The sequence below is a fragment of the Eulemur rufifrons genome, chromosome 2 (genome assembly GCF_041146395.1).
Source record: "Eulemur rufifrons isolate Redbay chromosome 2, OSU_ERuf_1, whole genome shotgun sequence".
Taxonomy (NCBI): Eukaryota; Metazoa; Chordata; class Mammalia; order Primates; family Lemuridae; genus Eulemur; species Eulemur rufifrons.
The window spans coordinates 41312366-41338780 of NC_090984.1; the positions used below are offsets into that span (position 1 = coordinate 41312366).

A 26415-nucleotide genomic window follows, 5' to 3' on the forward strand; every position below is an offset into this window, starting at 1 on the left:
CTCTTCTGATGGGGTCTTTCTGGGGCTGACTGGGAGAAAGAGAAACCAGCAGTGTAACTGTTTTAATACTCATATTGACAAGTGTCTTTTTAAAATAAAGAACCAGCCCCTCCAAAAAAAAAAAAAAAAAGAAAGAAAGAAAGAAAGAAAGAAAGGTACAGAAAAAGCACAAAAAAAATGTGCTTTCTAGGGACATGGATTTCCCAGGACTTGTGCTATTTTTCACCGACAGTATTGAGATCGTTTTTCTGCATAAAACCTTCATGGAAAGCATGGGATTCTGGTAGGAGAGTGTCTGTTCGTACATGCCTCCTACAGGTAGGATTTGATTATTATTTCAAAAGTCTAGGTGTACTAGGGCTCTGTGGGTTGATGATAAGAAATTCATATTGTATACTGTGATAGTTGCATCTTCCAACATTGGAGGAATGGGTGAGACAAGCAGCTGAGATCCAGTTTACATTTCTGTGTAACAGAAACAAGATTTCTAAAACAAAATGTTATTTTAAAGATGCTAGAGGAACACAAGGCTGTGATCCTTCAGAAATACGCACGGGCGTGGCTGGCCAGACGCAGATTTCAGAATATCCGACGATTTGTGCTCAACATTCAGCTTACTTACAGGGTCCAGCGTTTGCAGAAGAAGCTGGAAGATCAGGTCAGTGTTCATGATGCGTCTTTTATATCTACTTTTTCTAACATGGATTTATTTTGTTCTGGATCAGTTCCTTAGCTATGCTATAAAGACTTATGCCCATGTTCAAACATGGAGATTCAATTTATAATTTTACATTAACCACCTGAGCTAGAAACAGAAGCGCACTGTAAAGGGTTGCTGCATGTGGTTATATAGGTTGTACACTGCACAAGTGCACCTGCCTGAGAAGGCAAGTGATCTCGAAATCCAGCCTGGCTCCCTGTGCTGAGACACATGTGCCTGTGTGAAGCTGTGCTGCCGTGAGGCACGGGTGCCTTTTTCTGACTTGCTCAAAGACGCTGCATGTGCCAAGCATGCTCCCTCAGGATATCAGCTCAGAGAAGCTGCCGTTTTCTAATTTGCCCATAGGTGCCACAGGGAATAGCTGAAGATTCCCCATGCCATTCCCACAGGTAGGAAAACAAAATTCCATGTGCTCTTAGACAGTGGGGAGGGCTGTGGAACATGCAGTGTCCAGATCTATAAAAGTCACTCCTGGGCCTGTCTCAAATAATAATGACATTCTCCTAAGGTGAATTTTAAACTTACCCTAAGCTATACCGTAGCGGTCCTTAATGAATAGATGTGAACAAATACCCTTGAGGTTTTGTGGCAGTTTCTTGTCATTATGCTGTTGTGTAACAGGTCTGCATGTTATACAGCTTGCACAGAACAGCACTTAAAAATGGCCATGGCCCACCGGGAGCAATGCCTGGTGGAGTCCCCACACTGCCTGAGCTCCGTCCTGGGTGCGTCAGTCTGCTAGGGCTGCCATAACCAAGTACTGCAGACTGGGTGGCAGAAAAAACAGACATTTCTTGTCTCACAGTGCCAGAGGCTGGAAGTCCCAAACCAAGGTATTGGCAGAGTTGGTTTCTTCTGAGGCCTCTGTCCTTGGCCTGTAGCTGGCCATCTTATCCTTGTGTCTTCACACAGTCTTCCCTCTCTGCCTAATCTCCTCTTCTTATAAGGACACCAATCATATGGGATTAAGGCTCACCCTAACGGCCTCATTTTACCTTAATTGCCTCTTTAGAGGCCCTGAAGAGGTACAGGAGTGAGGACCTCAACATAGGAATTTCGGGTGGACGCAATTCAGCCCATAACCCCAGGGCTGTCCCGGAGCTCTGGAATTGGACAGGTCCAACACTGAAGAGCCACCAGCTCGGGAAGACAATGACCTGACAAGACCTGCCACACCAGTGTCACTGTGGTGAAGACGCTCATCAATGCCAGCACAGTGACACATGCGGTCGGTGTAAACACACCACGGATAGATGCCGTGTTAAAGGTCGTGAGAAGTAAATCACGATGAGAAACATCTTTATTTTGGATGAACCTCTAACCGTCTGGATTTTCTTTTCTCTAGAACAAAGAGAACCACGGGCTGGTAGAGAAGCTGACCAGCCTGGCTGCTCTTCGTGCCGGTGATGTGGAGAAGATCCAGAAGCTGGAGGCAGAGCTGGAAAGAGCAGCCGCCCACAGGCAGAATTACGAGGAGAAGGGGAGGCGATACCGGGGTGCTATGGAAGAGGTCAGCTGCTGGCTCGCGGATGTGGCCATGCACGTGACTCCTTCCCTGGAACAGACGGGCATTGCAAGCTTCTCCTGTGCCACGGATTTCTGCAGAGCAAAGCAGATGTTGCTGTCGACTTCTGTGCCCAAAGGGAGCCTGCCTTATAGGGGAAGGGAGGTGGGAGGACTACAGTCCAGGCAAGGAGGAGGAGGTTCACGCTTAGAGAAGTGCAACATAGGTTTTCTCTTTCTTCCAACTTTTGCAAAGTGATGAAAGGCCCAAGCAGGACCCCTGGCTGGCTGCTTCCCTCTCTTGTAGGGTGACCTTAGTCCCCTGTCACTTGTCCATCAAGTCTGTGCCCTACAGACATCTTCCTTGAACAGAGATGCAGAGCTCAGGGAAGGTTTTCATCTCTGTGGTGTGGTGAAAAGAGCAGTAGATGTAAAAACCGGACGTCCTAGACTCCAAATGTGTCTTTGCTGCTGTCCGGCTGGGCAGCCTTGGCCAAGTGGCTTACCCTCTCTGAACTTTAGTCTCCTCGTATGTAAGATGGGAATAAAAAGGGACTGACAGAGTTGTTGTGAGGGTAAAAGTGTCAGGTGAAGTCACTTAGCCAGATGCCTATCACAAGGCCCAGCAAAGCATGAGCCAGCATGTTTGAAGATGTCTTTTTTACCATCCACCCTCCTGCACTTTCCAAAGTCCCAGCACCCCCCATGCCCTGGTGCTCAGGTGCACCAACACTGCTGCTGCGGCCATTACCGGCACTGCCAGTCACCAACCGTCAGCACCACGGGCCCCACTGCCAGCCCAGCAGGCACTTTACCAAGAGAAACTAAAATAATAGAAATTCGTGTGTTCGCACGCCCTTCCTGCGCCATCACAATCTCAGAGCACATGCTTTATGTCATAAATTAAGTAATTATAGCATGTTAAGCATAAAATAAATTCCTCTGGCTATAGAGAAGCTCAAGAAAAGGATAGAGGCATTTCTTTGACCTTGAGGAGACCTTGGATTTGGTCCTTTCTCCTCGGTTTCAGCCACTGCTGGGCCAGGTTGGGAATAGCGTCCGCTCTGAAGTCACATTGAGCCCCTGCACGTGAAGCTCATTGCAGCGTCTTGGGCTGGTGCTGGCTGGTGCCTGTGAACAGGAGCTGAGCGGAAATAAAACCCCTAATTTAAAATATACTGCTTTTCGCCAAGGGAGGCAATGGTGACAAATTTGAAAGGAGGTTTTCAAAAAAGGTTTTCCCCCCTTCCCTTTGCTAGAAACTGGCGAAGCTTCAGAAGCACAATTCAGAACTGGAGACACAGAAAGAGCAGGCACAGCTGAAGCTTCAGCAGAAGACTGAGGAGCTGAAAGGTAAAACTCGAGCTGGCTGGGAAACCTGGACGTGCACTGCTCTGGCCGTTCGGCACACCGTATCGGCGTGACCAGTCTTAGAATCAGGGGTCTCCCTGATTCTATGTGTATACCCAGTGTATACACAGTGTATACCCAGTGTATACCCAGGGCAATGAGAAAATATTTGCCCCACAGGGAATAACTATTTTAAATTGCGGTAACTTTACCTTACGGATTCGTCTGTTTCGTTTCCATCTTCTGTCAGACAGCACAGCAATCGCTGTCTGTGCCGCAGAACCTCCTGGGCCCTTTGCAAAGTAGAAATAGCTGCACTGTGAGCTTGGAGCTTTTGCATCAGGAAGAGTGTGTGCGTGTGTGTGTGCGTGTGTGTGCATACGTGTGCATGGGTGTGTCTGGGTGTGTCTGGGTATTGGTGTGGCAGGGGAGGTTCAGGCATCTGTACGTTTTAAAAACCTTTGTGGTGATCCTGATGCATAGTCAGGGTAATGCTGCAGTAATGTTTGTTGCTCACCAATTTCAGATCTCTCAGAGTTACTTAGTCTGAGTGGCGCCCATGTCCTCTGCCGCTGTCCCGCCCCGAATGAAGGGCAGACCCTGGAACCAGTGGGTTTCACTTTCCTTCAGGGGTGTGGAGCAGCTGCCTCTGCCTGGCTCTGTCCTTAGCCTAGCTCGATTCCAGCTCAGATCTGGATTGAGAACACTGGCCAAATCCCAGAAATGGCAACAGGAACACGAGCCTGGTGACTAGACAGTTTACGTCACTACACTTGATGATCATGTCTGGGGATCTTTTCCTTGAGCTGCAACGTGGGGACAGCAGGGGCACCAGGGTTCAGGCCTGGGATCCCCTACACACCAGGCCCTGCAGGTGGCAGATATGACAGGCCCCGGAGGGGCACAGAGCCCTGGGCGTTCAGGGCAGAGTGAGAAGCACGTGTTGGTGACGAGTCTAAGCTGGAGGGGCAGGAGGGCCATCCAAATGCCGACAAGGAGCAGGGCGTGTCCTCCCAGTTACTATGGGACTGATGCTGTGGGCACCCGAGCCCTCTAAGTGTCAGGGACGAACAGAAGGGGTCAGGGGTCTGGGAGCACACCTTGAACCTGAGTTAGGGAAGGGCTCCCCCACCTCCACCCTTTCTATTACAATACACACCTCTTGGGTGGTTGTTTTGGGTGTTTTTCCCCCTAACTTCAAGTGGAATTTCCCACTGGAACATTTAAATTCCCAGAAATGTAATCTGAAAATTACATATTTGACAGTATTAACATGTTGGGGTAGGTGATTTTATATCCCTTCTAAAAAGTCCATGAAAACTTTCAAAGGCGACACTTAGCAAACGGCTTATCCCGTGGGTCTCGCTCCCACGTGGCAAACAGCATTTTATGAACAGCACTGTCCTTTTCCTGTCCTCGGGACCTGTGACCCAGGAATGTCATCAGGTGGTATTTCCCCCTGTTGAGATTAACATGAACATAATCCCATTGCTCTTGGGAAGAAAGTTCGAGCAGCTTCTTTAGTCCATTTGCAAATGGGGCAAGATGATAAGAATTGAAGCCAATACTTCTGGTTAATTGAAAATTGAAGTTCTATCAAATATGCTGGCTTCTAAATTAAAGCTTAAGCATTTTCTCCAGTATTTTATGGCTGCCTTTCAACATTCAGCAGTCATTTTGATTCAGGAACATTTGGCACAGCATTAGACAAACTATTATTAAACTACTTGCTTTCTTTTTTTAAAAAAAAAAAAAAAAAAGTAATTTGGAGAATTGCTATTGACAGCTCACCCTAGGCCCCCGTCTGGAGAGGGGCTCAGAGGTGAGGCAGAGCTCAAGGATGAGACATCAGCCACGTGCAGATGGGGACGTCACGGTTTGAGGGGCTGCACCACCCATCTGCCATTTGGATGGGCCCCTGTGGCGCATGTGCACGTTGGGAACACGGGTTTGTCATAGCCGTGGAACATCCTGAGCCCTAATGGTCGCTTCCTCGTTGTCAGGTGCCCCATTGACCTGCAGACTTTGCGTTTGAGACTCTTGTATTTAAGCTGCCTTTCTTTGTAGTTCCTCTTCCCCAGATGAAGACAGAGATTTTGTTATTTTCTCGATTATTCACGGATGTGTGGTTCTCAACTGGGGTGGTTTTGCTGCCCTCCCTCTCCCCCCTCACCCCCGCCCCCCGCCCCTAGACATTTGGCAATGTCTAGGGACATTTTTGGTTGTCACAGCTAGAGCAGAGGTGCTGCTGGCTTCCAGAGGGTAGAAGCCAGGAAGCTGCTCAAAATCCTACAATATGCAGGGCAGCCCCCTCTCCACAACAAAGAATTACCCAGCCCAAAGTGTCCATAGCGCCAAGATCGAGAAGCCCTATCATGAACTGATCGTTTTCTTCCCAAACGGTTTCTCTTTAATAGTTATTGTCTCAAAGCCAATATATCTATTTTAATAAAACAAATGGCATTCAGACTAACAAAAGTACCATAAATGGAACTGTTTATTCATAGGTTCCAACATGACAAATTTGTGAGAATTATTATTTTGAAATCCTTTCATCTATATTTCTAGTTTATAAAAAATGACATTCTCACTGTAAGTCCTGTTGGTAACAAATAAACCGCGATTGTCCGTCTTCTCACTTTCTTAGCTGACATGAAACAATCAAGGCACGGGTTTGGCAGGCGTATTTCAAAGAGAATTCTCTTTTCACAGAAAAAATGGACGACCTCACCAAGCAGCTCTTTGATGATGTGCAAAAGGAAGAACGACAAAGGATGTATGAAATCTGGTTTGCCTTCAAGCCACCTCTTCCTTCTCTCTCTGTTTTATATTTTGCTTCTCAGCTTGCAGATAGCAGATCACAGATACAGGAGAGCAGGCGTGAATATTTTTAAGTGAGAAACTTTGAGATTTGTGAGCGCCAAGTCCCCCAGCACGCACTTTCAGACACCGCGCGGGTTCCGGAGTCCGCGGTGCTGCTGCTGGTGGGCACAGTCCGATCACCAGGAGTTCCTTACTGTATTTTTTTTTTTTACTTCCTTTTTATTGTTAAGACAGTGAGAAATTCAGACTACCACCCCCTTCAACTTCCATCAAGTCCAAGAATTAAGATTATTGCTTAGGAAGTAAGTCTCCCTCCCTTCCCCCACCTGTTGTACCTGTTAGCTTGACTTTTGTCCCAGAAGATAAGGTGTGTAACCCACCTCGCAGAAAATTAAGGCAGGTCCCTGTGACCTTGTACCTTTCCTATCTCAATATCAAACCCTTTGTTCGTCTCTAAAGATTCCAGTCAGGACTCCTCTTTTATTAAGAAGTCAACCCAAAGGTTTTTAGATCTCAAAGTCAGGATGCATGGTGAGGCGGTGCGGAGAGATGGAATATTCTTGGCATGTCTCTTTCGGGGACTAGAAGGCTCAGGATTGCCTGGGGCAGTAGGGTACACGACCTCCCCGTGCAGTTAGCAGGAGAGCCTGGGTCTGGGTGAGGAGACAGGATTCCAAAGAGTTCGGGGAAGGAATAGCACTGAAAAACTTCAAGAGTTAACAAATGTATAAAGTGTTTCACGATCTCACATCAGTTTTTATATATCTCTAATTTACCCAGAAAAATATAATTTTCAGTGCAATCTTAACTCCAGGAGAGGAGCTCAGCTCTTGGCATCTCTCCATGTGCTGGGGCCGCTTGGGGGTGATCATTTCAAACAGCGGCTTGGAAAGCCAGGCTGAAGCCAAGTCACTTTGAGCCCTTTGCAGTCCTAACTGGGTCAGGGCTAGGCAGGCCCACGAAAGCAGTGAAACTCTTCGCCCTCTGTAAGCCCTTAGACTGTGTCCTCATTAACTCCCATCTGTAGCTCCGTCTGGCCCCTGGCCAGCCAACTGGGGAAGTCCTGGCCCCTGTCACAACCCTCGAGAGGCACCAAGATGCCTGCTGTCTATGGGCACACTCCTGGCCAGTTCAGGTTGCAGGGCTAAGGTTCTTTTTACATAAGATTCCCAGCTGCAGATTTCTTCTCCATTTTAGCAGATTCTTGGGAGCATTGCAGTTTTTTTTAAAAACCTGAAAACAAAGTTCAAAAGTTTGTTAATATCTATAAAAAGAAATCAAACAAATGTATTGGGAAGTGGCTCTCTTCCTGGGAGTTTTTCTCTTTGTGCTATAAAAGCAAGTCATAAAATGACCTGAGATGACAGCCCAGCAAGTAGAATGATCTAATATACTCCTCAAGTTCCTGGGACTGCTTCAGTTCTGACAGGTCCCCTGTGAGCTGTGCTGGGCTTGAGCAGGTGGTGGCTCTCTCTTCGGTTATTTCCTTAGTTAAGTATCACATATTTAATTGAGTGACCCTCTCACAGGGAATTGGGTTTCCATGGACTTTTGGGCGTGTGGACTTGCTGTAGTTTCCTAGAATCTTTGAAGGACTAGATCCCTGGACATATTGGATGGCTCTATTAGCTTCCGTAGGACCCAACCAAGCCCCTGCAGGATCCTTGGAACTGGGAAGTGTCCAGGACTTGGCAGAACATGCCAAGGTCTTCGCTGAAGGAAATTGGCTCCTCCAGGAGACTGCATGGAACTCAAGGGGTGGCCTTGGGAATACAGCGCCCCAACAACCAGTGTGCCTTTAAAGTTCAGCCTCCCTATCCAGTGGTCCCTGCGCACAATCACCTCCTCAGATCAGAAGGTGTCAGAAGTTGCTTTTAACCTAAGGGGACAGGAAACAGGCTGCTAAAAATAAGGCCACTGTCTACTGGAACTGTCACAATGCGTCCTGATTACTTTGTCTCTTCCTCTCTAGAGTCTCCTCTTGTCACTTTCAAAATGATGTTCTAATTCAAAGACTGTAGAGACAATCCTAAATTAATTATTTTTTCTTTTGCTGCCTAGACTTCTTGAAAAAAGTTTTGAACTGAAAACACAAGACTATGAGAAGCAGATCCAGTCTTTAAAAGAAGAAATTAAAGCTCTCAGGGATGAGAAAATGCAACTCCAGCATCAGGTGGAGGAGGAGCACATCACCTCTGCCGGCTTGAAGGGGGAAGTGGCCCGACTGAGCCAGCAGGCCAAGGTAGAGCCACCTGTCACTGTGCACCCCGCCCTCTGGTCAGGTCAGTGACCTGCGGAGAGAGAGCAGTTCCGTGTCCCTGGGATCAGACAGCCAAAGGCAAAAGGAGCCTGATCCTTCAGTTCTTCCAAGTATGAACCTCCAGGCTGCCTTCAATTTAGCAATAATTATATTCCCTATTTTAAAAGTCAGCTTTCTAACTTTTTTGAAATTGCATTTATGTAAAAGTTTTTAAATATGTCGCCCTAGAGAATACTTCCAAATTAAATTAGAAATTGAAGTGAACCCTTGTTATATAATCCATCGTGTTATAAATCTATAGATACCTGGATTTAAATTAAATTACTTTATTATCAGAATTTTCCATTTAGACTATCAGAAAATTTTCAAAAGCAATGATCAATTGCACAGCACAGTGAATACAGTTAATAATAGTGTATTGTACATTTCAAAATTGCTAAGAGAATAAATTTTAAATGTTCTCACCATACAAAATGACAAGTATTTGAGGTGATGGACAGGTTAACTAACTTGATTTAATGATTCCACATTGTATTCATAAATCATAACATTACTTTATATCCCATAAATATACACAACTATAATTTATCAATTTATAATAAAAATTTAAAAAGAAAATCTTTTAAAAGCTGAGAAACAAAAATCACATAGAATTTTTAAAATTGTTTAATCATAAACAAAAATACTAGTTTTTATCTTTATTTATCATAAAAATATATAAATATTTTGGGGAGATTTAATAAAAACTCTTGAGAAAAAGAAAATAAAATAAAGCAATGATCCATGCTTGGACAGTCAAGGCTTAAGTAGTTTTTCTGCCTACCAGAGAACTTAAACCTGTGTGTCCCTATGTTCTTAAATGCAAAACATTTCATTGCAAAATGAGAAAGTTTTTAAGCTTCCACTAAATATGTGAAACACATATTAGTAGCATATTTGTAATATTACACCGCTGTTCTCTGTCATTGTCATGGAGTAGCCATGGGTGGTTTAGAAGAGCTTTCAGAATCGTGTCTGGGTAGCCTTTGACTTCCACAGCTGAGCTGTCCATCTTCTCTGGACCCTGGTCTTCTGTGGTTTGAAAGGAAGTAAGACCACGTGATCCAGAAGCGTTACTTTCAGCACATATTCCTGTGACTGCTTCATTCTTAGCAGCCACATGAGACTAATGTCAATCTGTGGGACTCGTCATCTGGCTACAGTCTGTAGCTTAAATTCAGGAAATCATGAGTCTGCGCTTAGAGTGAGGCACCAGTAGATGTCGCTCACTTCCTCTTTGGTAGCTAAGACTCGGTCAAACTCTCCCCTGTGGTATGTTAAGATTAGTCTGGTTTTCAGAGACAATAACCCATCATTATCAAGTTATATGTGTTATAATCAGTCTAAAAAGCATAAGTATTAATAAATACAAGTCTGACGTGGAACATGTACTGAAACATTACAATGAAGAGCAGGGCTTCAGGACCGAATAGTCCTAGGTTCCCCTCAAACCTGGCATGTGACCATGAACATATCATTTAACCTTCAGTTACATGTGGTTTCATTTCCTAATCTGTAAACAGTCACTCTACTCACCTTGTAGGTCTGTTAGGAGGATTAGGGCATCTATATAAAGTGCTCAGTAAATGTCAGTTTGACCCCCTTCTTACCTCTGTGGAAATAGGAGCTGTAGCCCTTAAATACTCAAGGTAACCCCTCCCTGAGAAAATATCAGGGAGGAGTTATTCACTTCTGCTGTCCCTAAAAGTCTTTATTTCTCCCTTAGCTACAAAAGCACAAACCTGTGATCATTACTCAAGCCGAGTGCACAAGGTGAATAAAGGCAGAATACAGCCTCTTCCCCACAACCCAAGCTGCCCAGGCCTCCTCCTCCTCCCCTGTGGCCAACTAACTCCCAGACCTCCTGCACTCACCTGTCTTTACCCTGCTCCACATCTAAGCCTCGCTGATGCCAAAACCCACAATTAGGAAGGTGGCAACTTTGCCCACATCCTTGTGCCCAAGATTTTTTTACCCATTAAAAGAGAATTTTAGCCCCTGTGATTTTACCTCTCTCAGCTTTCCCCTCCACCCCACTCCACCCCCAGGCTGTAGCGAGTATTTGTTTTTTTCCTTTGTATAATAGGGAAGCTAATTCTGCCAATACAACCAAGTAGGTCTGGGAATAAGTCACAGCATTTTGAGTAGTTAAACATGCCTCAAGGCCAAGTTGCGTGGGCAGTGATGGCTTAACAAGGTTTTAGCCAGGAGACTGCAGTGAGGATGCGTAGTACTCTGAGAGTGTTCTCTTTGCCTCGTGTAGAGCTTAATCACTGTTTTTTCTTCACCTGATTCAGACAATCTCAGAGTTCGAAAAGGAAATAGAGCTACTTCAGGCGCAGAAGATAGACGTGGAAAAACATGTACAATCACAAAAACGGGAGATGAGAGGTAACAAAAATATGAGCCACTTGGTCCATGGGGTGCAGACTGACTTTATCATAGATGTGTCACCGCTAAGGAAACACGCTCTTTGACTGGCATGAGTTTGGTTGGATATGTGGTAAACTGGTTAGTTGGTGGGTGGGATAGCTAGTCGATTGAGTGGCTGGAAGGTTGCTGAGGTGACTGGTTGAACTCTGTGAAGCTAGAAAACTGGGCCCTAGAGAGGGAATGGGAGAAGAGAAATCACGCACAGATGCGATTTATACAACGCTGCCTTTCCTTTCAGAAAAGATGTCAGAGATCACCAGACAACTTCTTGAAAGCTATGACATTGAAGATGTAAGAAGCAGGTAATTGTTTTTGCATTATCAAACATTTAAAAACATGTAAAACATGGGAATGATGATAGATTCTCTTATCCTCCTTATTTTCTAGGCTCTCTACAGAAGACTTGGAACATTTAAATGAGGACGGAGAACTTTGGTTTGCTTATGAAGGACTAAAGAAAGCAACACGGTTGGAAATTCTCCTTGGGGTTCTTTTGTCTTTTTCAGAGATAATAGACTACTGGAAAGTCAAAAGTTTGTCTTACATAGGTTTGGTACATGAAGCAAGTCCCTTACAGTAGAATGATCAAATAGCCACTAGAAATATTTCTCTGAGAATTAAGTAATTAGTTTAGTAATGAAGAGCAATCTCTTCATGGGATAAACTGCCTGGTTACAAAGCCTGGTTACAAAGCTTATATCAAATAAGTTAGTCAATGTTGTTATAGATACAAAGAAATATTTAAATTTAAGGGATTTGCTGCATTTCTTTAAATTAGTAAACTTTACTTTTTACAGCAGTGTTAGGTTCACAGCAAAATTGAGCAGAAAATATGGACAGTCCCCATATGCCCCAGTCACCAGCCATGCACAGCCTGCCCCCACCGTCCCGCACCACAATGGCACACTTGCTACGGCCGCTGAACCCACGCCGCGCATCATTAACACCCAAAGCCCAGAGTCTACGTTAGGGTTCACTCTTGCTGTACGTTCTATGGATTTTGACAAATGTCTAATGACATGTACCCACAATGGTAGCCTCAGGAAGAACATATTTTTAAACTGTTAATATTAAGAGAATAAAAATGTCATTTTAATAACTTCTAAAATAAATTATCTTTACTATTAGCTGCATGTTGACCCTATATAATGCTGCCTAAGTAGCTAGAAGGATTTTATAATTATATATCCCTAATTCTATAGCCTGTAACTATGTGTGTACGTAAGTAAATTTTATGTACTTCACGTGTGGCTTTAATTGTGGGTCTTCCTCACTGCACACGTGCACATCCTCACAGTCATCAGCACAGCAGAGTAAAGACCGTGTCGTTTATTTCTCGACCCCTCCTGTAACAGTGTTTTAGAGAGCCACTTCCAGTCTCAGAAGGATTGCTACGAAAAGGAGATTGAAGCTCTGAACTTCAAAGTGGTGCATCTAAGTCAAGAAATCAACCACCTGCAGAAACTATTTAGAGAAGAGAATGACATCAATGAAAGCATCCGCCATGAAGTCGCCAGGCTGACCTCGGAGAACATGGTACGGTCCCAGCCGTGGGCCCTGCTCGTGGCCACTATGCTAGAGACAGTCTTTTTTTCAGTGGAGTAAATTCAGTTTCTTGACAGTAAAACATGGAAACAAATTACTTTTTCCAGGAATAAAATAGCTGTGTCAGAAGATAAAACCAAAAAATGATCCCAGACTGGAGAGCACTTTGATTTGAGAGTGTGTTTGTGTACCACAGTGTGGGTCCAGATTCTCTGAATCTGCGAGTGTGTGTGTATGTGTGTTTTTTAATCTATATATTTAAATCTTGTCCTGATGCCTTGGAAAGTGACCCGAAATTAAGGTAGAAGGGTGGCTCTTGAGACGGGAGTGTGTCAGAAGGTCAGTCCTGCTCCTGAGCTGAAGCTTGCCTTTGCAAGGACTTGCTCTTCTGCGATGCCTGTTCTTACACACTGCATTTGTCCTGTCCTTTCTTCCTACTCATGGCTACTGGCAAGGAGAAATGCTTTAGGAATCTCCTCTCTCAAAAACCACCCCTTTCTTAACTCCACACCCCTGTGGCCATCACCCGTTTCCTTGGGAAGTGGCCAGACTTATGAAAGACTGTCTGAGATGCTTCCTGCACTCCCCTCCCTTCCACCCCTCAGCCGCGCCATCATCTCGGGCCCCACCACGGGCTCAGTCTGCCTGTGTGGAGCCAGCTCAGAGGGCTCCTTGAGCCCTCATCAGCCTCAGGGTCTCAGCAGCCTCTGAGGATGCCAGCCACTTCCTCTCCCTCCTCGTGCTCCTGGCGGCCAGGACCCCACGCTCTCTCGGTGTCTCATCCCTCTCAGCTGCTCCGCAGCTTCTCTGCCTAGCCTGGGAGCATCAGGAAGTCTTGGGAGACCTGAGGTGGATACATGGAACAGTAGCTGAGGACCCTCACACCTTTGCTTAATCCTTGGGTGAAACTTTAATGAGGAATTTGCAGTGAGACCCGATTGCACAAACAGGTACAGGTACTCCTTGACTTAACGATGGGATTAATCCCAATAAACCCATCATAAGTTGAAGATGCATTAAATACACCTGGACTCCTGAACGTCCTAGCTTGCCTAGCCTACCTTAAACGTGTTCAGAACACTTACATCAGCCTACAGTGGGGCAAAATCATCTAACATGAAGCCTATTTTATAATAAAATGTTGATTATCTCATGTAACGTATTGAATACTGTACAATCTTTCTTGAAATTGTATAGGTGTTAAGGTTAAAAAAACACAACGCCAATCTGGTCCAATGTCTTGGCTAGCCCTCTTACCCAACTATATGTTCCACGGGAAGAACACCTGCTTTAGTTTGCTTCTGAGATTTTGAAGTTCATGGATGAAAGAATTTTCCACTCTAATGTTTCTAATTCTTCTCAAAGATGATCCCAGACTTTAAACAGCAAATTTCAGAACTGGAGAAGCAGAAGCAAGATCTGGAAATCCGCCTAAACGAACAAACTGAGAAAATGAAAGGTAACAGAAACCCTCATGAACCTGCTTTAGAAACCAGTTTCCTGTATCCAGGAAATGACCCAGAAAGGTCACTATCCCCAAGAGTTTTAAACTGTGATTCTCCCCAGGGCCAGGCAGGTAACATAATGTGAGAAGCAGGCTGGTTGAAGGGCACATAAGGTACATGGGGCATTTGAAGGGACAGCTGTCTCCAAGCTCTGTTGATTGTTGCCAGGTAGAAATGTGGGCCCCAGTGTTGCTAGATATTCCTATTTTTTAAAGGAAATCCCAAAATGCAAATTTTTATGTGAACTATCACAATTTTAAAATAATGGTTTAAAAAATTTTTAAACATTATTCAGACCAAACAAAATCTAATCTCTAGCTGGATAAAGTTTAGGTCCTCTGATAACTGAAGACAATACCAAACCCAAAGCAGAGTGCAGCGATATAGCCCTGCAAGGTACTGACACTTTTTCTCATTATAGGAAAACTGGAAGAATTGTCTAATCAGTTAAATCGCAATCGAGAAGAGGAAGGAACACAAAGAAAGTAAGTGTTAACATGTGTGTTCCTCAAGTTCGTGCTCCTATAGTGCTTTTCTTTTCTGAAACACTTAAATATACCAAGATATGTTATTAAGCCAAAAAGGCAAGATGCTAATATGTGTGATGCAACTGTTCAAATGGGAAGAAAAATATATATGTGTATACACACACACACACACACACACACACTATCATCATCATCTCTGCGAGATTGTAAAAAGGACAAACATTGGCTGCCTCCAGGAAGGGTACCTTGGTGACCGACGCACAGAGCAGGGAAGGAGAGATACCTTTCACTGTACATATACACACTTCTCTACCCTTGCAATGTTATACCACATGCATGAATTATCCATTCAAATATGGATAAAACAAGGTTGTGTGAGAGAGAACAGGGTTTCTGTTAGCAGACTATTGAGGCTAAGAATTAAAACCTATGCTGATAGAAAATCTCCATTGCTAATCTCCCAAATTTCCTTCCTGACCAACAAAGGGCCTGATGCCCTAGTGGAACCTTATGAGAAAAAGGTTCTGTTTTGCTGCCAACTTGTTGAGACACTTAATTTTCCAGAACAATAAATGGACACCCTGCATCCCCAAGAGCATTTTTAGTCTTGTGGTTTTATCAGTAGATCAGGACCAAATGAGGACCCAAAGTAGTAGAAAGTGGTGAGACACCATTTCTGAACTCTTTTTCTCTTCTCTCTGATCTTCGGCTGTTTGAGTCTCTGGTCCCCAGGCTGGTCACAAAGGAGATAATCTCTGAGCGTTGGTCCTAGGGTGTGGGTGGGTGTGGGTGTCTCACGGAAGCGATGTGGGGCGGCTGGGGGCTGGACTCTCTTACTGGGTGAAGGAGGCTAGAGCAGTCCTGGGATAATTTTACATCCCAGCCAGTCCTGGTCCCTTTTCCTCCACCTTCAAGAATCCCCTATTAAAGTGCTATTTGCTTTGCATGTAAATTGATCAAGGCGTTTTTCCATCTTTGGAAATACCAGCACTTGCTATGACAATGAGTGACTTCTCCATGACAGTCAAACTGATACCAAAAGCTCCTCTATCCCTTTCTCAGGGCCGTGGAAGCCCAAAATGAAATACACACCAGAGAGAAAGAGAAGCTGATCGATAAGATTCACGAAATGCAGGAGGCCAGTGAGCACCTGAAGAGACAATTTGAAACTGAAAGTGAGGTGAAGAGCAGCTTCCGGCAAGAAGCATCTCGTCTCACTTTGGAAAACAGGGTGAGATGTTTTCTAAAGCATTGATAAATGGCTGGCTGGCTGTAGATGTGGCTGAAAGGGGACACGTGCCACCTAAAGTGTAGGGTTGGTAGCTCTAGACCAGAAATCCTTCCATCAGAGCAGTCGATTTTCTCATCTGGAGGGACAGGCGGTCTCTGAGCTCACAGCCCACCTCAGGGGAGGCAGGGTGCGGGCTGGGGTTCCCAAGCATGTAGGTGGACGGCACTGTCTGGGGTGAAGCCACCGTGATCTAGAGCACTGACGGTGACAAGGCCGATGTGTGAGCACTTTGCCAAGCAAAACTCACCCCACGTAAAGGCCCATGCTTCGTTTTGGGGGTATGGCCTTCCTGTAGTTTTTAGAGTCAAAATGTTCTTTTATGAAATGGTCATGACAGTAGACAGAAGACGTTTTAAAGTTTTTAAATTCATCTCCAAATTTTAAACGCCCTTGCCAAAGTGACATTTGGCAACCCTATGTTAACCACCAACGATTATTCTGAAATTGTATTGGTGTGCAGAACCCACAAGACTGAGACGCATTGAAGTGACAGACAGGGCACTTTCCTGGGAGTTGGACCCTCCTGGGCCCCTTCCAGCCCTCACAGCCTCCCAGACGGTGACCCGAGAGGGCTGACCCCGGCAGTGGTCAGCCTGGATGTGCCCACGTGCCCTTCGTCCCACTGTCAGGGCCCCCCCATTTCCTACCTCACAGGAAAACCGTGATCAGGTAAAACCATATTTTCCATTGTTAGAATTAAACTTTGAAGAGTAATCACATCCAAAAAGAGGAATCATGGGAGTTTAACATTTAATAGGAAGTAACAAATTCTAATCAGTGGCACCTAGGTGATGGCCATCTTTTTTGAGGCAGGTGCAGCTTTCTCAGAGACTAGAACTCTCAAATCACATCAAATAAGCAACTGCCCACTGTCCACATGTGTGAGGCCACCTTGCCTTGTCTTGCCCTTGCCCTTGTGTGCTCCTGGGATCCAGTGGGGCCAGCAGTGGGGGAGAAGCTATATGGGTGGGCAATGCGTGACCCTTTACTCTCTAGCTAAGTGCGTGTCAACCCCTGTGCATCATGAGGGATTTGTGTGAGTTTGTTCCTGACACTCCCAGGCACACAGTGGGGTCCCCTGCAGCATCCTTCTCTGGCGCTGCCCCATGTGTCTGGCTCTGCTCCCAGGCAGGTCGCTGAGCTGGGGAGCGGGCACATCCCTGTGTTCATCTCAACACACTATTCCTGAATCAATGAGCAGCCTCAGTGTTACAAACGAACAGATGAATATGCAACAAAAGAATGTCATTGCTATATATTAACTGGTGGATTTTGCCCACAAATGAGACTTGATCTGTAGTAGTTTCCAAGGGCCGCCATAAACTAGGTGCCTTAAAACAACAGAAATTCATTCTGTCACAGTTACGGAGACCAGAAGTCTGAAATTGAGATGATAGCAGGGCCACAGTCCTCCAGAGTCTCAAGGGGAGAATCCTTCCTTGCCTCTTCTAGCTTCAGGAGGGCTCCTGGCATTCCTTGGTTTGTGGCAGCATAACTCCCACCCCTGTCCTCTTCACATGGCCTTCTCTCGGTGTGCTCTGTCTGTTACAAGGATACTCTCATCAGATTTAGGCCCCACCCTAATCTACTATGATTTCATATCCATCCTTAGCTTAATTACAACTGCAAAGACCCTATTTCCATATAAGGCTGCATTTTGGGATTCTGATTGGACATGAATTTTGAGAGGACGTGGACACTGTTCAAACCACTGTGTGATCCTTGGAGCCAAAGAAGGTTCTTATTAAAAAAAGAAGTCAAAAAAAATTTTAGTGATCATCTCACTATTTAATTCAAAATTTGCCTGTCAAATTAATAGAGATGGTGCCAGAGAGAACATCTTGAGATAGGCACTGTCATACAGGGTTGCTGGGACTATAAATTGGTGTAAACTTTTTGAGGGGTGATTTGAAGACAAATATCATGAACCTGTGGAAAGTTATTCCCTTTGACTCAATAATACAGCTCATAAGTTTCTGTTCTAAGTAAATACTCAGATATGTGGACCAAGAATTTTGTTCAAAGTACTTATCGTGGGCGGGAGGAAAAAAAACAAAGGAAACAAATAGGTGTCTAACAATAGGGGCAGGTTAAATTGTTGAATACTGTATGACTTAACCATTAAAATAATGGTTTGAGTGTATTATCAAAAACATGGGAAGATATCTGCAATATAATTAGAGAAAATATAAGATTTAAAAACTTTGCATGCAGTTATGATCCCAATTTTATAAAATGTACATGTATCATATTAGAAAAAAGGAAAGGAATGAAAAAAATCAAAATGAGCACAGTAGTTTCTTCTAAGTTATAGATTGATGGGTTACATTTTTATTAGACGTATTGTAAGATGGGCTTAAATTAGAAGAAGCTGTGTCCACACCTCCATTTGTAAGGTCAATACAGTTCCTAACGTGTCTAGCCAGGGACACAGAATAGCAGCGGGGAGAGGTGGCCACACAGAGTAGAAGCAGCACAATGTCCCGTGGTCCCGAGAGTCCTCAGGGGGCACATAGCTGCAGTGACTCTGTTTCGTGAATCTTGCTGGGTCAGAGAAGCCTGAATCCTTTCTGTCTTAAAACCTCAGAATTCAGGAAGAACTTAAACACTCTGCACTTTATAAGAAATATTTCTAGGTATCCAAGACTCTCCTGGGTTTTGAGCCAAATTCAGCCTGTGCAAGGTCACCTCCTTGTCTGGAAGGAAAGGCAAAACCAGGGCCCAAATCTCTGAACAGTGTCTCTGGCTCCAGCTTCTGACATCCAGAAGGCCTGTTTTTCCACACTCATATTTTTAAATTCTCTATGATGGGCATTACTTTACAGTAAGGAGAAAATAGACAAAGATAAATGTATTATGTCCATACGATAGATATTATTCAGTCATAAAAAGGTATGAAATTCTTATGCCTGCTATAGCATGGATGAACCTTGAAAACCTGATGTTGATTGAAAGAAGCCGGACACAAAAGACCACCTATTATATGATTTCATTTATATGGAATGTCCAGAACAGGCAAATCCATAGAGATAGAAGGTAGATGAGTGGTTGCCAGGGGCTGGAAGGGAAAAGGGAACTAGGAAGTGACGCTAAAGGTTACCGGGTTCTTTTGAGGGGCAATGAAATGTTCTGGAATTAGATAATGGTGATTGTAGCACAACTCTGACTACACTAAAAACCATTGAGTTGCACACTTTAAATGGCTGAATTTTATAGTATGTGCATTACAGCTCAATGCAGCTGTTACCAAAAGATAGATTAAGATGCTTCTAAGCTAATATCTTTGTTTCTTTTTATTTCTGAAGGATCTTGAAGAAGAGTTAGACATGAAGGACAGAGTGATTAAAAAGCTACAAGATCAAGTCAGGACTCTAACCAAGACAATTGAAAAAGGTAGGAAAAATGATATTCACCTTCTTATTCTTTTGAGCTTTGAGCTAAAGTCAACACGCACTCCAGTGTTTATTTTCTGTCTGGCCCAAGGCCTATGAAACCCAAAGGAATGATTCCTAACTTGTGGGTTCAGGACCTAGTGATGGGCTAATGAAAAGATCCTCTGAGGAGGGAGGACAGCTTTCTGCCCACCGGTTGGTACAGATGTGCTCATGTATTTGCAAGGGGATCCTATCATGAATACTTTGAACCTCTTTCTCTATTAGCTCCTCCTTTCTAAAAAACTGTAAACAAGTTTCAAAATAAAAGTCACCTTCTCTTCCTATTACATATATGAGATCAGTAGAATCCCAATTTCTACTAGAAGAGAAGTAAGAAGCCAGATATCCTGAACATGGGCTGCACTTCACACTTCAAAGCACTCCCATGAGCTCCTGTGAAAAAGACCCTCAGCTTCTCTTTCCTCCTCCTACTGTGAGTCACTCAACTTTACCTGTCTCATGCTCTCTTCCTACATTTCTCACTCTTTTGTTGTCGGCCTTTATTGCTAAGGGCTGTACTTTCAACCTTCTGTTCCTTTTTCTATATTCATTTCTTTGGAAAGCTCCTTTATTCTTGTTTATCCAACTCTCACCTCAAATTTGAAATGTCCAAAACCAAACTGAAGATCTTTCCCCTTCAGTAATAAATGACAAATGGCTGTCTGTGCCCTGAGAGCAGGGACCAGGTCTGTCCTTCCCAGCCCCCACTGTGTCCCCACTGTTGGAAGGAATGCATGAATCGCCATTCTCCATTCTGACTTGGCTTTCAGACTTCTAACCTCCAGAACTGTAAGATTAAAACTATGCATTGACTTAAGCCACTAAATTTGTGATAATCTGTCACAGCAGCCATAGGAAATGAATAAATCCCTCTTAGGATCGTGCAGCTTGGTACTTTGTGCACCAAAACGTTGCGTGAGTCTTGCTTCTTTCACTGTAGCATTGGCATCTTGAAGACAGGGCAACATCTTGGATTTCTCTCCTAGTCCCACTGGATACCCATCAGGCACTCGTAAGGCTTTTCTGAAGGATAGCTCGGCCTTTTCAGCAGCCATGTGCTCACTGAAATACTCACAGATAGAACTCACTAGGAGAAATTCTTCAGGGTACAATAAAGTTTTAATGTATCGGAAAGCTACAGAAATTCATGTGCAAACCAGCCAGGACCGGCAGAAGAAGGCAGAGTAGTCTTGTGAAAACTGTGAAAGTTGTTTTGTGTATTTAGCTGACCGTTTGCTTCTGTCTACAGCCAATGATGTTCAGGTGTCGCCAGGACCCAAGGAGTACCTTGGAATGCTGGAGTACAAGAGAGAAGACGAGGCCAAGCTCATTCAGAACCTCATTCTTGGTAGTGAAACCTGGAACTCTGATTTGTGCTTTCTTTTTGAGAACTTGCGCTTCAGTCAATGCCAAAGACCTGGGCAGGGCAGTCCCTTCTCTTCCCCCCCTTCCTCCATTGCTTCATCCCCTAGCCCAGCGTTTCTCAGCCTCAGCACTACTGAGGGTAGCTCTTTGCTGGGGCAGAGGGGTGTGCACTGTAGGATACTCAGCAGCATCCTTGACTCCTACTCACTAGAAGCCAGGAGCAACCCCTAGTCATGACAATAGAAAATGTCTCCAGATATTGCCAGATGTGCCCTGGGAGCCAAAATGGTCCTCAGTTGAGAACCATTGCCCTAACCATTCCCCAAGTCTAATCCTAGGGTCAGGGTGGAAGACACATCTCCTCATCTTTGTGTCTCACACAGAGCCGCAATGGAAGCATTTGTGACTCTGTGCTCCGTTTGACTTCTGCTGAGACATTTCTTTGCAGGCAACGTGATGGGGGCTCCCAGATGTACCTCAGCTACAGGAATGTCCCAGTGTGCATGCTCAGGAGTTAGTGTCTTAGGACCAGTCTTACTACACTGTCTTCACCAAAATCTTCTGCATGGTTCTCTAGGGGCAGGGAGACAATCTGCCTCCCTGTCAGCTGTTCCCAAGATCTTGAGACAGAAAGCCAACGCATAGCCTTACTTCCGCTTCTTCCAAGTGACCCCCTCGGATCGCATGAGCACCCCTGCCCTTTCCTGTCCACCCTCGCTGCTGCACAACTGTGGGGGCCTCGTCTTCATTCCCTTGTCTTAGTGCAGCCACGGGGAGGTTCTTGTTTGCTTATCTTAGCTTGTTCCATAAAGTTTCTCCCTTCCCTTCACACCCACGCTGTCTCTCTGCCCTTCTCTTCTAGCCCAGGGCAGCCAGGCCTCTCTGCGGCACTGCCGTGCACCTGGGGCCCTGCTCAAGGCAGCTTCAGATGATTGCTGACACTGTGTCCCCTCCTCACCAGAGAGACTGGGGGAGGGGCTCACTTCTTACATTGGGGGGTCTGAAACCCAGGGGCTTCACACCAGGAAAAAGTACAAATATCTGTCTCTTATTCAGCCTTTTAAAAAAGAGAAAGAACTTCAAAAATGAGAAGTATGGGGAGCAGGTGGCACCTGTGTATTTTTGCCAAGAAAGGAACCAGACTGAATTCCTCCAAGAGACAAAGGAATCCCTACGCAATCAGGCACTGCATCAAGTACAGGACAGCAAACTCCTGCCCCCTAGTTCAAGGTTCCTTAGCAGAAGAGCAGACCCACAGCTGTAATCCTCATTGGCACCCTCTGCTGCAGACCTGAAGCCCCGCGGTGTGGTGGTGAACATGATCCCCGGGCTGCCGGCTCACATCCTGTTCATGTGTGTACGCTACGCAGACTCCCTAAATGACGCCAACATGCTGAAGTCCCTCATGAACAGCACCATTAATGGCATTAAGCAGGTGGTTAAGGTAGGGAACCGCCTTTGATGTTGGCCCTTGGTATTATCTCTACTTTAGGAACACCTATGGAAATGACCAGGTGCCCCTCCTGAGCCTCCTGCCTTTGATGAGCCACACGATTCTTCAAACCAGCTGTTAGGGAAAGACAGGTAGATGAGGATCTGCCAGTGGACCTCACAGCAAGACTGCAACCTGGTTGAGACTACCCTCGCCACTTCTGTCCCCTTAGGGTGTGACATTACTGGCTGTGAGAGAGAGATGTTCTATCAGTGTAACAGGCATGAATGATGAGAAGTGGGAAGAGTAAGAAATTATTCATCTCTTCCTTTGGCAATTATATAATTCTCCTTCATAAAACCACATTATGTACTTTTATTCCCCATTCACAAATGAAAATGAGCTGTGTGTTAGGTTAGTTACTTAGTAAGGCTAAGCTATTATAGCTTCGAGATACCTACCACACCCCCAACCCACTTTCCCCAATATACAATGACTTGAAGAAGATAGAGGATTTTTCTTTGCTCCATAGCAGTTTCATAATGAGCCATCCAGGTTGCAAGGAGGCTCTGCTCCACATGGTCATGCAGGGATCCAGATTCCTTCCAATTTGCTGCCTGCCATTCCCTAGGATGTTGTCCTTATTGGAACAATTGGACAAGCAGACAGCCAGTGGTTTGCCACCGGGTGGGAGGGAACAGACCATGGGACATGGAGATATTCTGTGTGTATAATATGTATATCAGACGTCACCAACTGAACTCTTTATGAACAATCTCTTCATAGTGTGACATGTGGACAGTGATCAAAAATGACAGTGACAGGGTTGTGTGAACACTAACGTAACAGTAAGATAAAGTTCATTGCTAATTTCCTTTCTAGGAGCAGCATAATCTTAAAACCATTCTTAGCTTACTGATATTTTTTTTTCCTGGAAACACAGTAAGTGATAAATGAGTAAATAACTGTAACTAAGCATTGAAGATTTCTTTCTAAGCAGACCTGGATCCTTGCTCACAGGGATAGTTGCTTTGTATAAAGAGCTGTCTGGTAATGCTTGGCTTGTTCTGGAAGATTGGGATAGCCAGCGTGGGTAAGTGCTTAATTCAGCACAAAGCTGGACTTTGTGCTGTTCTGGATGTAGAAATTCATTAGCCACAGGAAGTGGAGTTAGTACAAACCTGCTTTCTCTCTCTTTAGGACATGACCATCCAGTTTACAGTTATGTTAGAAGTCCGAGTTTTTGGGTATCATGACATATTGATCCACATGGGAAGGCAGCAATAAAATATAGATCCAGTATTTTTCATGGCCCTCCAAAAGAGTAGCAATGATATTGGGATGTATTTGAAAGTTCTAGTTGGGGGAAAGCCTACCTCACTTTTAGTAAAATGTGTATTCTGGAAGAGTCATGAGGAATTAAATCCTATTTTAAATATCTAGGAAGAAAGAAGAAGAAAAACAGTAGATTGATGAGAGGTCAGAGTAATTCTCCCCTCCCCTCCAAAAAGTCTGTAACACGAATTCATTATTCATCTGGAGTTAAGAGTTGAAAATTAGCATTTGTTTGGTGCTGGATGCTTTTGAGTCTTCACAGGAGCCACCAGTGTAGTTTTGGAAGGAGATTCCATAAATTGATGTTTTCCCTGTCCTACTTTCATAAATTGGGTTTTCTTAAGACAGGACCAACCGGCATTATGTTCCAGCCATAAGCACGTGGCATTTGTCTCATCTTGCTACTCTGGAATGTTTAGCTAAATATTTATAAACCAAAAGATGCATGGAATGAGGGGTGTAAACCCCCTTCTCACCAGCATCTTTGGCCTCAGCTTCTCCGTGGCTCCCTCCCTCTGCCTTTGTGTGTACCCAGGGCCCACCCGTGCCCACCCCCCCCACGCCCCCCCCACCCCCGCACACAGCACCTAGGGCAGCTCACTCGGCCCACTCGCCGTCCTCAGCCACTCTTCCTTTCCCTCCGGCCCCGGGCTGCCAAAATGCTCACACTAGGGCCTTCCACCAGTTCCCTTTGTTACTCCTTGCAATCTGGCTTCCACCCTGTCACTCTACAGAAAGGTCACCAATAGTTCCTCTTGCTAAAACCAGTGATATTTCTTCAATTTTTATTCTTCTTAAAGTGACTGAAGCATTAGCAACACTTCCTTGAAACCCTCTTCCCTTGTTTTCCAAATCCTAGGATTTTCCCAGTTTTCCTCTCATCCCTCTGGTCACTGTAGAAGCCAGATTGCCTTCTTTACTTGTTCCTCCTCTTCCTGCCCCGTGGGCGGAGCTGCCCTCCCCAACTGTCCCTGATCTGAGCTCTTGTCTTGCCGCCCTTTCCTGCAAGGGGTGGATCCTCCTGCCTCTCTCGTGAGTTTCCTCAGCTGTCCTGCTTCCCGGTAGGCCCTCTGTCGTGAGCTTTGGAAGCACAGCCTACGCCCATCATTCGGGCACTTGGCCACCTGTTTAACTGCGCCCTCCCTTTGTTATATCTGTCTTCCCCGCCGGCATGAGAACTTTGAAGAGCAGGAACTGAGACTTTTATTTCTTGTGCATCCCTGCCGCGCCTGCTTCAGGCTTCATTAATGAGTGACGTACCTGTGCAGAAACATGTTGCAGACCATGACCCACCACATAAATATAAGCTCTTATAATTACAGTGTAAATTGTTTAAAGGCCTTAGTGCATTAAAAAAAATTAATTTTGGCCAGAAGCTACAAGTGAACCAAATAGTAAGATGCTCAGAGGCATGGGTAATCATCCAGTCCAATTTTGTCTTTTCTTGTTTTCCTAAAGGAACATTTAGAAGACTTCGAGATGCTGTCCTTTTGGCTTTCCAACACGTGCCATTTCCTCAATTGCCTGAAGCAGTACAGTGGAGAAGAGGTACACATGCTTGCCTGCTCTGTGTCTTGTGCTGACAGCTGTCTGTCACCTCCTCATGAGCGGGAGCTCTGCAGACGGGTTAGGGATTGGGACAGGCAGCTCCAGGCACAGCTTCTGTTCCAACCGGCTTTCTGGCTTCCTTTTCACACGGGCGGTCAACTGCACAGTACCTACTGGACTCCTGGGTGTACACCACAGGCCAGAGGCTTCTAGAAGAAGCTTAGACCTTGGGCATGGTACTGAGCCTCCTAGGTTTCCTTTACTTGTAAATCAATAAGTAGATGAGGTGAATTTTGAGTTTCCTTCTGGTTGTGAAATTCTCTTACTTCTAAACTTATTGTGACTCTAACCTATAGCCATTAGTTCAATATGCCTATCTTTTCACAACTGTTCTCTCTACATGATTCCAATTGTTCCTTCATAATCTGCAACAAATTTCTCCTTTGCTGTTCTGACTCTGCTTCCAGGGGTCTGATGTCAGAAAAGAGTTCTCCACCTTCAAGTACTCACTGAGAAAAATTTCATTGAACTAAAATAACAAAGTGATTTTTAGGGTTCTCAGTGCTCTCCAAAATGGTTTTACTCTTAATATTTTATAGTCCCACCAGCAGTGTATGAAGTTTCAAGTGTCTCCTACCTTTACCAACACTTGATATTGACCAACATTTTTATTATTTACCAATCTCATGGGCATTAAATGACACCTTGTTGACTTAAGTTGCATTTATTTGCTCATTAGTGAAGTCAAGCATCATTGTGTATGCCTATTGGTCATTCAAGTTTCCTTTTAAGTTGCCTAGTCACATTCCTTCTTCACTTTTCTTAGGGTTGATTTTTCTCTTACTGATTTGTAGGAGGTCATTACATATTGTGGATGGATCTTCTAATTTCCTTTATGAAGTGCTTTGTCATGCATAGTTTTTGAATTTTGATATGCTTAAATCTATCAACCTTGTTCTTTTATGATTTGTGTCTTGTTCAAGAAATTCTTCCCTATCCTGAGATCATGAAAATATTCTCTTCTAAACTTTTAGAGTTCACATTCAGAGTTCACAATTATGTTTTTACCTATCCAAAATTGGTGTCATTATTTATCTATCTCAAATTGATGTGTGAGGTAATGATTTCATATCTTCTTCCATATGGATAGCTAGTTGTCCCAATGGAAAGAAGGTAAAATAAAATATAACAGTAATCTGACTACTACCATAGAATAAAAGATAAGAATTACATAGATAAAATCCAACCTCTGCCTAAAAGGAATACCAAAACAAGGGGAGGCACAGGCTAGTCAATTTAAGACAAACTGGCATCTATTAGACATTGATAGAAGAGTATATCAT

General features: G+C 44.5%; 1 protein-coding gene across 1 annotated transcript in view; it reads left to right on the plus strand.

Annotated features, from left to right (window-relative positions):
• MYO5C (myosin VC) overlaps positions 1-26415 on the plus strand; it is a 79439-nt gene that overhangs the window by 42307 nt on the left and 10717 nt on the right. The window contains exons 22-37 of the mRNA XM_069492100.1: positions 512-658; positions 2067-2231; positions 3484-3577; positions 6287-6350; positions 8459-8639; positions 10994-11087; positions 11368-11431; positions 11517-11597; positions 12485-12665; positions 14040-14133; positions 14601-14664; positions 15730-15898; positions 19264-19351; positions 20642-20740; positions 22047-22201; positions 24983-25072. Of these exons, the coding sequence (XP_069348201.1) occupies positions 512-658; positions 2067-2231; positions 3484-3577; positions 6287-6350; positions 8459-8639; positions 10994-11087; positions 11368-11431; positions 11517-11597; positions 12485-12665; positions 14040-14133; positions 14601-14664; positions 15730-15898; positions 19264-19351; positions 20642-20740; positions 22047-22201; positions 24983-25072 (1830 nt within the window). The remainder of the gene's footprint in view (positions 1-511; positions 659-2066; positions 2232-3483; positions 3578-6286; positions 6351-8458; positions 8640-10993; positions 11088-11367; positions 11432-11516; positions 11598-12484; positions 12666-14039; positions 14134-14600; positions 14665-15729; positions 15899-19263; positions 19352-20641; positions 20741-22046; positions 22202-24982; positions 25073-26415) is intronic.